At 48.9% G+C, this 12,998-nt stretch overlaps 1 protein-coding gene across 6 annotated transcripts; it reads right to left on the bottom strand.

The window, feature by feature from the left end:
* Positions 1-4,393: 4,393 nt before the first annotated feature.
* Positions 4,394-11,009, bottom strand: FCRLB (Fc receptor like B). 6 transcript variants are annotated; one of them, XM_025401252.1, is made up of 8 exons: positions 10,892-11,009; positions 10,705-10,800; positions 9,847-9,897; positions 9,545-9,565; positions 8,933-9,187; positions 6,480-6,746; positions 5,579-5,869; positions 4,394-5,284 (listed from the first exon to the last, which is right to left on the bottom strand). In XM_025401252.1, exons 3-8 carry the CDS (start codon positions 9,875-9,877, stop codon positions 4,875-4,877), a joined length of 1,275 nt encoding a protein of 424 aa, XP_025257037.1. In that variant the 5' UTR covers positions 9,878-9,897; positions 10,705-10,800; positions 10,892-11,009; the 3' UTR covers positions 4,394-4,874. The 6 variants fall into 6 exon arrangements, with proteins under 6 accessions (XP_025257037.1, XP_025257029.1, XP_025257022.1 ...); XM_025401244.1 differs by lacking the exons at positions 10,705-10,800; positions 10,892-11,009 and having other exon boundaries at positions 9,847-10,300; XM_025401237.1 differs by lacking the exons at positions 10,705-10,800; positions 10,892-11,009 and having other exon boundaries at positions 5,579-5,765; positions 9,847-10,300.
* Positions 11,010-12,998: the final 1,989 nt, after the last annotated feature.

The raw sequence follows: 12,998 nt of genomic DNA, 5'->3' as shown, positions 1-12,998 counted from the left end.
TGCTGGTTAGTTTTGCTAAACTCCAAAAGCGAAAGGGAATAATAAGGCATGTCCAATATCCACTTCCCTTCATGGCCTAAACTAGTTTTTCAGGTTTCTTTGAAATCTTCTTGGCTGTGAGGGAGGTCCATTTGGTCTATGGGGGGCTTAGAATTTTAATTTTGGTTTACAAACCAAAAGAGATCCCCCTTCCATAATGTAAGGTCAAGTAAAAACTGGGACTCAGGGAGGAGAGAATGAAAGAGTAAGGCTGAAATCCAAAGGGAATTCGACAGGATTTTTTCTGCTCTCTGATAGAGGACATTTGGGTTCCTTGTCTGGCATCTGGTATGGACAGCAGCAGGATTAGGATTTGCAGCCTAAGTCTGAGACATAGAACTGATGAGAGAATCAGAGAGAAGCAGATTCCTCCCTAGGTTTCTCCAGCATTTTTCTGCCATCCCTGCTGTTTGGGAATGAGCTCTGAGAGTCCCCTTGGACAACCTGGGCTAGCTAGCCTTCCGGTTTCCCTAAATGCTTGCTGGAACCTCAAACAGAAGGGATGAAGATGAAGCTGTATTTCCTTAATGCAGGTCTTCCTGGGAGATCAATAACAGATATCTTAGAAAATCATCTTGATCCTGCCCTCCTCTTTAAAAGCTGGGGTGCACGAACAAGACAGTGGCCTCTACAGGTCATAAAAGTCAATTCCTCTCCCCCACACAGGAAAGTTGAGTCATGAATGATTTTCATTCTCACCAAAAAGTTCTTGTTCTTCCCCATCCCCCCACATCCTAGTTCTAAATGGAAGTAGATGGCAAAACAAGAACAAGGATGTTGATGTTGCCAAAAACGTATGAATGAAAGACTTACTGCCGCCTTAGCTCCCCTTTGAGTAACTATTCCTCTTTTTTGTACTCTTCAAAAATGATCAACTGATTTTTTAAATGACCTGAGATTCTTTGATTACTAAGCCTCTTGCCACTAATGTTAGTCACTTCCTGTCTAGATCAAGATGGCAGAAACCGGCCTGGCGTGGTGGCTCACGTCCGCAATCCCAGCACTTTAGAAGGCTGAGGATGCACTTTGGAACACTTCAGGGTGGATCACCTGAAGTCAGGAGTTCAAGACCAGCCTGGCCAACATGGTGAAACCCCCTTATCAGGAGAACCCGCTCCCGATGTTTAACATGGGTTCTTCTCTATTTCCTAAGTGTCTCGGCTGGGTTGAGAAATAAAGGGAAAGAGCACAAGAGAGAGAAATTTAAAGCTGGGTGTCGGGGGAGATATCACATGTCGGCAGGATCCCTGATGTTCCCCAAGCCGTAAAACCAGTACGTTTTTATTAGCGATTTTTAAAAGGGGAGGGAGTGCTCGAATAGGGTGTGGGTCACAGAGATCACATACTTCACAAGGTAATAAAATATCACAAAGCAAAGGGAAGCAGGGCGAGATCACAGGACCACTGGAGGAGGAGAAATTAAAATTGCTAATGAAATTTCGGGCACACATTGTCATTGATAACATCTTATCAGGAAACAGGGTTTGACAGCAGGTAACCTGTCTGAGCACAATTTATTAGGTGGGAATTTTCCCATCCTAGTAAGCCTGGGAGCACTATAGGAGACCCGGGCTTATTTCATCCCTTCGGCTTCGACCTTAAAAGACGGGAGGCCTTAAAAGGGGCCGTCTATAGGCCTACCTTCAGGGCGCATTCTCTTTCTCAGGGATGTTCCTTGCTGAGAAAAAGAATTCAGCGATATTTCTCCTATTTGCTTATGAAAGAGGAGGAATATAGCTCTGTTTCCCTCTGGCTCACCGGTGGTCAGTTCAAAGTTACCTCTCTTGTTCCCTGAACATCGCTGTTACCCTGTTCTTTTTTAAAGATGCCCAGATTTCATATTCAAACACACATGCTCTACAAACAATTTGTGCAGTTGACACAATCACAGGGTCCTGAGGCGACATTCATCCTCCCCAGTTTACAAGGAAGATGACGGGATTAAGGGATTAAAGTAAAGACAGGCATAGGAAATCACAAGGATATTCACTGGGGAAGTGATAAGTGTCCATGAAATCTTCACAATTTATGTTCAGAGATTACAGTAAAGACAGGTGTAAGAAATTATAAAAGTATTAATTTGGGGAACTAATAAATATCCATGAAATTTTCACAATTTGTGTTCTTCTGCCGCGGCTTCAGCCAGTCCCTCCCGTTCGGGATCCCTGACTTCCCGCAACACCCCCTCTCTACAAAAATAAAACAACCAGCCGGGCATGATGGCGGGTGCCTATAATCCCGGCTACTAGGGAGGCTGAGGCGGAAGAATCGCTTGAACCTGGGAGGCAGAGGTTGCAGTGAGCAGAGACAGCTCCAGCCTGGGCGACACAGCGAAACGGAAGACTCTGTCTCAAAAAAATAAAAAAGGTAGAAATCTCAGGGAAACAAAATCAGAAGGGGAAAAGAGCCTGGTCACTGAAATAGAGTGCAGTTAACTAGGAAAAGTTGCCTTGGAAGACAGTTCTGAAAAGTGAGATGAGCCTACATCAGAAAGCTGGAAATCAGAGCCACTAAGGCCCTTGTAGACCGGGACCCCAGTACTGAATTATAGGGACCTGGACATACCTCCTCCGAGTTAAGAAAGATCCGCTGAGATAAGTTTGATTCTTCTTGTCTAATTTTAAGTTAGCATTTCCTCCAGTTAGACATACTGATGCCTTCATGTCAGGAATGCTTTCAGATAGCCATCCCAAGTATCCAACAGGCTAAACCACTTCTTCTTCTTCTTTTTTTTTTTTTTTTGAGACTGAGTCTGGCTCTGTCGCCCAGGCTGGAGTGCAGTGGCCGGATCTCAGCTCACTGCAAGCTCCACCTCCCGGGTTTACGCCATTCTCCTGCCTCAGCCTCCCGAGTAGCTGGGACCACAGGCGCCCGCCACTTCGCCCGGCTAGTTTTTTGTATTTTTTAGTAGAGATGGGGTTTCACCGTGTTAGCCAGGATGGTCTCGATCTCCTGACCTCGTGATCCGCCCGTCTCGGCCTCCCAAAGTGCTGGGATTACAGGCTTGAGCCACCGCGCCCGGCCGCTAAACCACTTCTTAACAAGACTTTCGTGTTCTGATTTCTTCTTACTTCCCCATATTCATCTCTGCCACCTCCTCCCTAAAATACACCTACATGCATACACATAAACATACATAATTCTCCAACCACTCCCAATTATTTGCAGCTCCACAAACATGCTACATTCTTTCATTTCTCTGTGTATATGCATCCTCAGCCTACTTGCCATACCCTCAATCTTTCTCACATCTCCATGTGGCAATTCTTGCTCTTCCTTAAAAATTCAACTTTCTTCCCTGAATTCCTATCATGTTTCATAGAGCACTTATCACATTGCATCGTAATTTATGTGTGCACCTGCCTGCCTTTCTATATAATTTTAGTGGCTTTGTAATAATAATATGGAGAAGAACAATATTTAGAAGAATAGGATGAAAGCTGTTGATATTATTCTGGTTAATCACTCAGAAAGAAATGGAAAATGGAATTGTGACTGAACATCTATAAGCAGAAGTAAAGGATGAGAGAGTACAGTTGTTACAGCTCTAAGCCTTAACAGTGAAACTTAAGAATGGTATGGACCTGATGAGAACGAGGCCTCCTGAGGACAAGTCACACTAGCCCTGCAGAGGATTGATGGCTCCAGTAGGCAGATGGGAAAACCCATCAAAATGGGACTTTCCAGGATCATAACCATGAAATTGCAATTGAAATGGCTTCTCACTTTTCTTCTTTTAATTAAGTGACAGTAAAGTCATCATGCAGGATGGCATACTGATCTGTGCATGTGCATATCTTGGTGTATTCATGTTGGAAAGGCTCTTACGAAAAAAGTTGCTAAGAATGAGAACTCGATTTTGAGGATTTGTCTTAAGGTTTCTTCAAAAAGATTTCTGAATGCAAGTGGTACACTTATGTAATATATGGCTAAGGTTAGCATAGTCTGCCTGTTGCTACCACAGCCCATCAGTCTGTCTAGCTGCATTGGGGCAGGGGGTGCACCCGGGTGATTCTAACAGAATTCTGCCTGTTTTTTGTTTTTTTGAGACAGAGTTTTGCTCTTGTTACCCAGGCTGGAGTGCAATGGCACAATCTCGGCTCACTGCAACCTCCACCTCCCGGGTTCAAGCAATTCTCCTGCCTCAGCCTCCCGAGCAGCTGGGATTACAGGCGCCTGCCACCACGCCTGACTAATTTTTATATTTTCAGTAGAGACAGGGTTTCGCCATGTTGGCCAGGCTGGTCTCGAACTCCTGACCTCAGGTGATCCGCCCGCCTCAGCCTCCCAAAGACTCTGATCCTTTTAACCAGCGAATGGGAGGCCCACACAAACAACTTTTGCTCTCCGAAACTAAATAGAACCCAGGAGTTATTTGAAGATGTAAACTCATCAGTAATAGGACTGAACGTCTTTTTAATATCAACAGAGTAAATTCATTATGAATAATTACACCTCGACCCTAAAATATTATCAAGTCCTCAGTTACCTCAATGTACTTAAATACCAAAAAAACTGCCTGTGCTGAAATATGTACTGGCTAGGCTTATCTGAAGGGCTATGGGTGACTAAATTCACTTCCAAAATTAAACCACAATGTAGTAAATAGCAGGTTTCTACTTCTTGCTGAATTCCGTGAGAATTCAAAGAGAATGCTTGTGGTTACAAACTGCTGTGTGAGGTTGAAATCGTCAGCCACTACACTTCGTGGGCGCTCCTTTAAAAACCACAGCAAAACACAAGGATGCAAACAGATGGCTTTGAAAGAACTTCGCCTGAGGGGAAGCAGGCGACCAGGGAGGAATGAGCCTGCAGAGGGGACGGTAGCCGCCCCCTCAGCTCTCCACAGGAGTGGTCTCTGGGGTTCCCAGGCTCACAGCAAAGTGAGAGGTGGGGGTCTCGGGCGTGCCCCTGAGCTCCGGGAGGGCCTGTGGCTCCTTTAATTCCAGGACCACCCGGCTCAGAATGCCTTTGAGCAGCTGCATTTCTCGGAGCAGAAGGTCCACGTCGGGTTTCAGGGCTCCAGCCGATTGTTCCAAGGGCGTCGGCGGAGCGCAGGCGGGTGGCCCAGCAGTCGGGGCGCCACTTGCCGGGAACTGCAGCCCGGTGGAGGTGGTGCTCGGGACGGAGGTGACCGACGGGACCGATCTGGACACCGGGGGCTTTCGGAAGAAAAGCGGCTTGTTTCCAGGAGCCAAGGCTGCGGCCCGTGGGGCGGTAGTGGAGGCCGGGTCCAGGGGAGAACCTGTGAATGCATCACTCCCAGTCACGCGCGGCTTTCATGGTTCTTCTCGGCGCGGGGCTGGGGAAGAGGTGTGGGGCGGTGGGCTGGGATGGGGAAGGCCGGAAGAAGGGTGAGGAGGAGGGTGGCGAGTGGGAGATGGGAAAGACTGGGGGAGGGAGGGCGGGACGGGGACCGGGAGGCGGGGGTGGCGGGGGGAGACAGGGACGGGGAGGCGGGGGAGATTCGTGGGTGCAGAGAGGTGGAAGCAGGGCTGCTCGCCAGGGTGGGCGTCCGGGAGGGTGTGCAGGCACTCACCCGGCCCCGGGAGCTGCAGCCACGGACTGCGTTTCCGGACACTGCGGGTGGCGGTAGCCGCCTCGCACCAGTACGATTCCAGCTCCTCGACCTCCGGCTCCGGGACTGTGTACTCGGCGCCCCAGTCGAAGCGGCGCACCGCACGGCTGTACTTGTAAAACGCGAACTGCAGCGGAGTGTCGCGCTTCTGCGGGTGCAGGTGCGTGTCGCAGCGCAGCACCACCCCGCCCAGCGCCGCGCCGCGGGCCTCCGGCGGACCCATCACCCTCAGCACCGGCGCCCGGAACAGTTCTGCGAAGAGGGCGGGGAGCAACGACGCCGGTTAGTCCACCGCTCCACGACCCAGCTCCTTCCTGCTTTCCGCGAGGGCTCCTTGCAGACCCACAGACCAAGAGGGTGAGGGGAGGAGGCCGTGTGTCCACGTGGAGGGGGAAGGGGAGCCTTCTGAAACGTGGGGCAGGGGGACCGAGTCCACGAGGGACGGGGAAAGCTTGAAAGGAGGAGGGACCGGGCCCCACGCTTCATGTCACATCCCGACTGACACTCAGCTCGGGTTCTGCAGCCTAGGAGAGGAGACGCTGCGCCTGCCTTGCAGGACGCTAGGGAGTCGCTCCTTCGTCCCAGTCCCACGGTGCCCCCTGACCCTGCCAGAGCTGCCCTCTATATGGGAGCCAGAGTGAGAAGCCAGGCTGTGCGTCGGGGAAAGGGACCAGCCTCCAAGCAGGCTGCAGATCAAGCGCTCCTTCGCGGCGAAGGAGAGGAGACAGCGTCCGTAGTCTAAGAGAAACCCGCCAAGTGGCAGCTATTTGAACTTCCCGCCCCGTCTTTTCCCGCCGAGCTCCTGTCCCAAAATTTCTCAGTGCTCATTTGCCTCCCTCCCGGGGCCCCTGGTCTCTCCCACCTTGCACTGTCACAGCCACCTTAGCGGAGAACATGGGCGCGCTCTCCACCGGGATGCGCATGGTGCCCGAGCACTGGTAGCGCCCGCTATCGCTGGCGCGCGCCTGCAACACAGTGTAGTTGGCGCTAGAGTGGAAGTAGCGCACGGCCTGGCCGTCGTGGTAGTAGTGAAGCTTGTAGACCACCTTGTCGTACCAGCCGCGGCAGCGCAGGACCAGCGGCTCGCCCTCGAACACTGGAGTATAGGGCACTTGCAGAATTAGCCAGTCTGCGACAGACACCACAGACACGCTTGACTCCACAGAAAGTCCAGCCCTGGAGATCTCCCACTCTCACAGCCTCTCTGCTTTCTCCCCATAACTCCTCTCCCTCCCTTCCCCGCCATCTCCCACCGCTTTCTTTTTTTTTTTTTTCTTTTCTTTTTTGAGACACGGTCTTGCTCTGTCGCCCAGATTGGAGTGCAGTGGCACAAACTCGGCTCACTGCAACCTCCACCTCTCGGGTTCAAGCGATTCTCCTGCCTCAGCCTCCCGAGTAGCTAGGAATTACAGGTGCGCGCCACCACGCCCAGCTAATTTTTGCATTTTTTAGTAGAGACAGGTTTTCGCCATGTTGGCCAGGCTGGTCTGGAACTCTGAGCTCAGGTGTTCCGCCCACCTTGGCCTCCCAAAGTGCTGGGATTACAGGCGTGAGCCACCGCACCTGGCCTCCCACTGCTTTCCTGAGCAGACAGGCCTTCCCTGGTGGTTGGCACCCAGTAGCCTCATAGTGCAAGATATATTTGTAGGTGACTGGGAAGGAAGGGGGAGGGCTGGTCTTTCTCTTAGCCAGGGAGGCAAAGATGCCAGAGACTTGGCTCCACCCTCAAAGAGTTTTGACCATAAGAATCAACTATAACCCCTTTAGGATGGTGTCAGGGTCTTCCTGACTGGATCCTGCTTACCTCTCCCTCACCATGGCAGTATTCACTCCTGCCCCATTTCCTCTCTACTTTCTTCACCTTCCACTCCTAACAGGCTAAGCTCCAGCCATACTGAACTGTTGAGACAATTGGCCCTGTTTAGAGAATTGAGCCCAAGGCCTTTGTACCTGCTATTTCCTCAGCCAAGAAGACTCTTTTCACCTGTTTAAGTTGAGGCCTGCTTCTCCTACAAGTCTAGGCTTAGACCTTATCTCCTCCAGAAAACATCCTTGACACCCCAGGACAGCCTTAGGTATCTCCTACAGCACCCCATAATTACCCTGTACATAGTAGGACAGTTACATAGCCCTAGCACAGAGCAGATGCCATTTTAGATGTTGTACATTGAGAAAGAATCCTGCAAGTAATAAGCATAATCCACATGCACTGTCTGTAAACAGTAATTACTCCTATAGTACTCAGTATAATTATTGCTATCACCAACAATTTCCAAACAAGAGGCCACAGAGTATGAATATGAAGTGTGTGTAAGTGCTAATCTGAACATTGAGTGATGTGCTTTAAATTCGGAACACAAATTGTGGCTAGGAATGCAACGGCATGATCTCTGCTCACTGCAACCTCCGCCTCCCGGGTTCAGACAATTCTCATGCCTCAGCCTCCCGAGTAGCTGGGACTACAGGCAGGCACCCACTATCATGCCCAGCTAACATTTTTTTTTTTTTTGTATTTTTAGTAGAGACACAGTTTCACCATGTTGGCCAGGCTGGTCTTGAATTCCTGACCTCAGGTGATCTGCCCGCCTTGGCCTCCCAAAGTGCTGGGATTACAGGATTGAACCACCATGCCCAGCAATCCTGTACCTTAATGAACAAACTATTGTTATTTTTCTTATCCTGTTTTAAAACTCTTCAAGCATCTCGAGAATGAGTTTCTCAGCTGACTCCTGTGTACACATATATACGTATGCAATAAAACTTTGAGTAAGTGCTCAGTTCAATTGCTGCTTTTTTTCTTTAGCAGATCATAATTCACTTTTAATCCTCAGAGCAGGCAAAGAGGTACATACTATTATTGTCCCTTCTTTACAGATGTAGACACTGAGGCACAGAGAAGCATCACACTGTTCAACTGAGAGTAGATCCTCCATCTGTGCTCGGCCTGCCAGGGAAACTCACCTTTCCTGTTTGGTGAGCTTCCTTTACTACTCAGTGCTCCCCTACCCCCTAAAGTTCTCTGTCCAGCACTCCAGGTCCTCGGAACCTTTTGCTCTTCTGAGCTGGTCTCAGAAACAAACAGAAATGTTCACACTGTGGCAGGAGGGTAAGGGGACCTTTGGGGCTAGGCATGCCTTACTGCATCTCTCGCATAGTGCCATGCAGGTCCCTACCTGCTCCAGAGACTTAAGATAGGCCCCAGTGTGGCCCTTGTTTCCTGCACCTTGGGATTGACCTAGTGTTCCCTCCCACCAGAGGGCTAGTATTGCCAGAGGAGACAAGTGCTCCCCCTCCCCTCATGCTCAGACTACTCACCATTGGATACAGAGAGGTGAATGGGGTCACTGACGGGTGCTCCCCGTGTCTGGCATCGATACACCCCTGGTGTCTGCACCTCAATGCTCTTCTTGTGAGAGGGCAGAAGTAGGTGGCCCAAATACCAGAGAGTGCTGATGGGCCGGAGCTCCAGGAGCAGTGGGTGGTATCCATCACACTTCAAAGTTACCCGCTCCCCCTTGAAGATGGTGGTCCAAGGTGGGTGTAGAGACAATATGGGCTTCTCCAGAGTAGCTGGGGTGAGAGGTGGGATAAGAGGGGGCAGCATGCAAAGAGAATCAAGGTGAGGTGCCCAAAGAAACGACCTGAGTTTGAGAAATCTTAGGAAACCCCAGCTCCCAGGCCCCGGCTCATGTACTAACCCATCCCTGCAGGACAGGAGATCACATTCATTGGGTTACAGACTATCAGTCCATCAGCCAGCACCCATTTCTAAATGCCTTCAAGCAAATTTAGTCCCAGTGGTTGAGGAGAGTAGGAAAAGACACTATCCCAGAGCAGCCAAGAAGTGAGGAGTCTACTGGAGCAGGTAACTTAGGGAGTTGGAGTGGAAGTTGTAGAAAATTGGGATGAGAAATGTACAAGACTCACCAGCTTGCCCACTGCTTGAAACTGCAAAACAAGAAAGAAGGAAGAGAAAGGGGAAGGAGAATGTTGGTGATGAGAGGAAAGAGACTCTTGATGACAAGAAAGGCTGAATGATCCCCAAACCTGTTTTTCTTCTTTTGCCCCTGGTTTCCAAAGCTCTGAGAAAGCCCCTTCTTCTTTACCCCTCCAGAAATAATGAACCACCTGGAAACTGAGGATTGGATACCTACCCTCCTCTCCCCATACCTTGCTCCACCCTATTCTCCACCACCCAAAGCTCGTCTGCTGCCTCACTGCGGACTCACCGAGGAGCAGAAGGGCTGTCAGTGCCCACATGATGGATCTGACTGCAGCAGCTGCAGAAGGATGGAGATGTGCTGGCATGGGATGGGGAACAGAGAGAAAGAAAGTGGCCAGCGGATGCCACTGAGTACTAGGAGATATTGCTGCTTCTCCCACCCACTGCTGGTTCCTGAAGATGGCAGACTGGAACGAGTAGAAGACAGGCTGAATATCAGGTATCCCAAGTGCCAGGCACTGTCTCATCTACCGCCTCTATAGCCACCTCACAGCTCAGGCCAGCCGTGACTACTGTAAGGAAGGCCTGCAGAACTTGTGCCCTCCACAGCACAAGAGAGCCCCATAGAATCCCAGGCTCCAGCAGATGACCCTTTCATCTTCCATCTTCAAGCTCCCATTGACATCCCACTCCCATCCCATCCCTTCTCCATCTTCCAGCCAGCCCTGCAAGACTCAGCTGAGGAAGACACAGCCTCATGTCCTTAAGGTCCTTTTTCCTGCTCACTCCTGATAACAGACATTGGCGTGAGACCTAGAGAGGTCAATGTTGGGTTGCCTGCCCCCAGAGCTCACGTCCTCCCACAATGAGTAGACAAAAAGGCATGACTCACCAACCACCCTTCCCATCCCTATCATCTAGTTCCCCAGTCAAGGATAGAAATGCAATGTGTTTCTTCTTCCTCCCTTCCTGAAATCTTGAGTTCTCATAAATTCTTAAATTCTTAATAAGTTAGAAAACTTCTTTCCTACCCACCCCAATGAGCTCATCCTGAAGCACTTCCACTCACTTATTCCTTTCTTCCTTCCTCCCACCCTTCCCTGCAACCCCTCCCCAACCATGCCCCAGTTCCAGGAATCCTGACCTGCAGCAGAGAAGTCACTGCATCAGCCCCTCAGAAGCCTCTCAGGTCTGACCTCAGGGCTCTACTTCTTGTGCTTTCTGAGCCATGTGACCATACCTGAGCAATGAGGAACTTGAATTTTCATGTAAATACTTAATGAATTTTCCAACCTGATAGTATGTCTCCTTGGACTCTATCCTGTCCTTACTTGTGGTTGTTTAAAACCGGGACACCTTGATCCCTTGGAAATCAGATGGAAAGGAGATCAATTATCAGATACTGTCAACTCCCAGTGAGATAGTATCTTCCCCTCTTGTGGATGCCTGAAGTTCCACTTTGAGAATCCCCTCATATTTTGCCTAATGGAGCCCCTTTTAAAAATGCAAATGCCTCTTAGGAAAATGTGACTGGTCATTTAAATTATGCTGGTCACTTCAGATCATGTTTTGAGTGCAGGTTTTGATAAAAGAGATAAAGTCATGTAGATCTCAAACAAAGTAGGGACACATTTGATAATGTGCCCAAGAGTTGGGGAGGCAGAGAAGAACTAATTACTGGGAAGAGGGATGATCACCTGTCTGCTTTAGGAGTGCCTGAGCTGGCCAGCACTCCTGTGCTTCCCTTCTAACCTGCTAATTCTTCATCTCAGGGCCAGTGTGTGGCTTTCCACATGATCCACAGCCTGCCACAGAGGTCTGACTTCTGCACCACGCCACCACCTGTATGGTAAGAATGCAATGCAGTTGTCAGCTGTCCTCTTAGGCAACAGAAGCTGGCTCTATTTTGGCTTCTCATCCCCCAGAGCACAGATGTCAGCCCCTTTACTGGATTCAGAAGAAACCTGAGTACACCAAAACTTTGTGAACTGTACAGTCTTCCCCAGAAATCTCTGGAACCATCCATAGTGTTCATATTATACAGTGCTCAGAATTTGACTTGAAAAATTTCCCACCAAATATTTCTTTATTCTAGGCTGTCCTCTAAGTTTTTCCCAAAGTGAGTCTTCTTACTCCATCTAGGACTTTTCCCCAGAATTTCTAATTCTTCACTCCTTTACAATGCAGAAAAATTTAGAAATTATCATTTGTAACTTGAGCAATTATTTGAGGCCTATCACAACACAACATCTGGACAATATATGTTACCATTAGATAAGCATTCTGGTGATGAAACGTTCTCAGTGATAATTATGGTAATGAACTAATGCTGTTGTTGCTGATGACAGCTCACTTTAGTGTCTCGGCATGTGGCAGGCACTATGCTAAGTGCTTCATAGATATTACTTCACTTAATTCTTGTAAGGCCCTTTGAGGAAGAATTATTAATATCCCCATTTTGCATATGTCCTCATCACCTCAGTTTCCTACTGAGATGATGAAACTGGAATTTGAGTAGAAGTCTGTCTCCAAAATCTGTTCTCTTGTCTCTCTGATTGTCAGGGATTCAAGATGCTGCTCATGGCTGGCTGCCGTTATTGGTCTTTGCAAGTTCCCCCTCTTATTGTCTTACCTGGTTGACTTTCATCCTCATTACTGTTCTCATCCCCTCCACATAAGCTCCCACTGTACAATGTTTACTGTATGTTCCCATATACATGCAATTTTTATCTTTGAGAAACATTTAGTGTTGTTAATTTACATAAGTGGCATTGTGTTCTAGATATTATATTCACTTTTACTTTTAAAAATTAATCCTAGATGTTTCAAATTTGTTCACATTGCTCTACATGCATCGTGTTTATTGCTTTTGACTGCCCTAATATTCTTTTTTTTTTTTTTTTTTTTTGAGACGGAGTTTTGCTCTTATCACCCAGTCTGGCATGCAATGGCATGATATCAGCTGACTGCAACCTCCACCTCCTGGATTCAAGCGATTCTCCTGCCTCAGCCTCCTGAGTAGCTGGGATTACAGGCATGCATCACTACGCCGGCTAATTTTGTGTTTAGTAGAGATGGGGTTTCACCGTGTTGGCCAGGCTGGTCTCAGACTCCTGACCTCAGATGACCCACCCACCTTGGCCTCCCAAAGTGCTGGGATTATAGGCATGAGCCACCGCCCCCGGCCATGATAGCCCTAATATTCTTTGCTTCTGCTACACTGCACTTGTCCATTCCCCTAACATCCTAATTGCTGCCCACCCTCAGCTACCACAGACAATTCCACAGTGGACTTCTTGGTACATATTGTGAGGGCTGGATGAATTAACATATGTAAAGGGCTTAGGACAGGGCTTGGCACATAGGAGGTTTCATGTAAGTTAGTGCTGGTAAGGACATGATGCTTCCCTACAGAGCCCTGAAGTGCCTCTATGGGAT

This window comes from Theropithecus gelada, chromosome 1, assembly GCF_003255815.1.
Source record: "Theropithecus gelada isolate Dixy chromosome 1, Tgel_1.0, whole genome shotgun sequence".
In the NCBI taxonomy this organism is placed as follows: Eukaryota; Metazoa; Chordata; class Mammalia; order Primates; family Cercopithecidae; genus Theropithecus; species Theropithecus gelada.
This window is presented reverse-complemented; position numbering and strand designations above follow the sequence as displayed.

Excerpts from the sequence above, each read along its gene's own strand:
- FCRLB (XM_025401237.1), bottom strand. The coding sequence starts at position 10,087 with ATGAGACAGTGCCTGGCACTTGGGATACCTGATATTCAGCCTGTCTTC. Across the intron at positions 9,188-9,544 it reads TTCAAGCAGTGGGCAAGCTG|CTACTCTGGAGAAGCCCATA; the intron begins GTGAGTCTTGTA and ends CTCTCACCCCAG. Across the intron at positions 5,766-6,479 it reads GGTGGCTGTGACAGTGCAAG|AAGCGCGACACTCCGCTGCA; the intron begins GTGGGAGAGACC and ends CTGCACCCGCAG.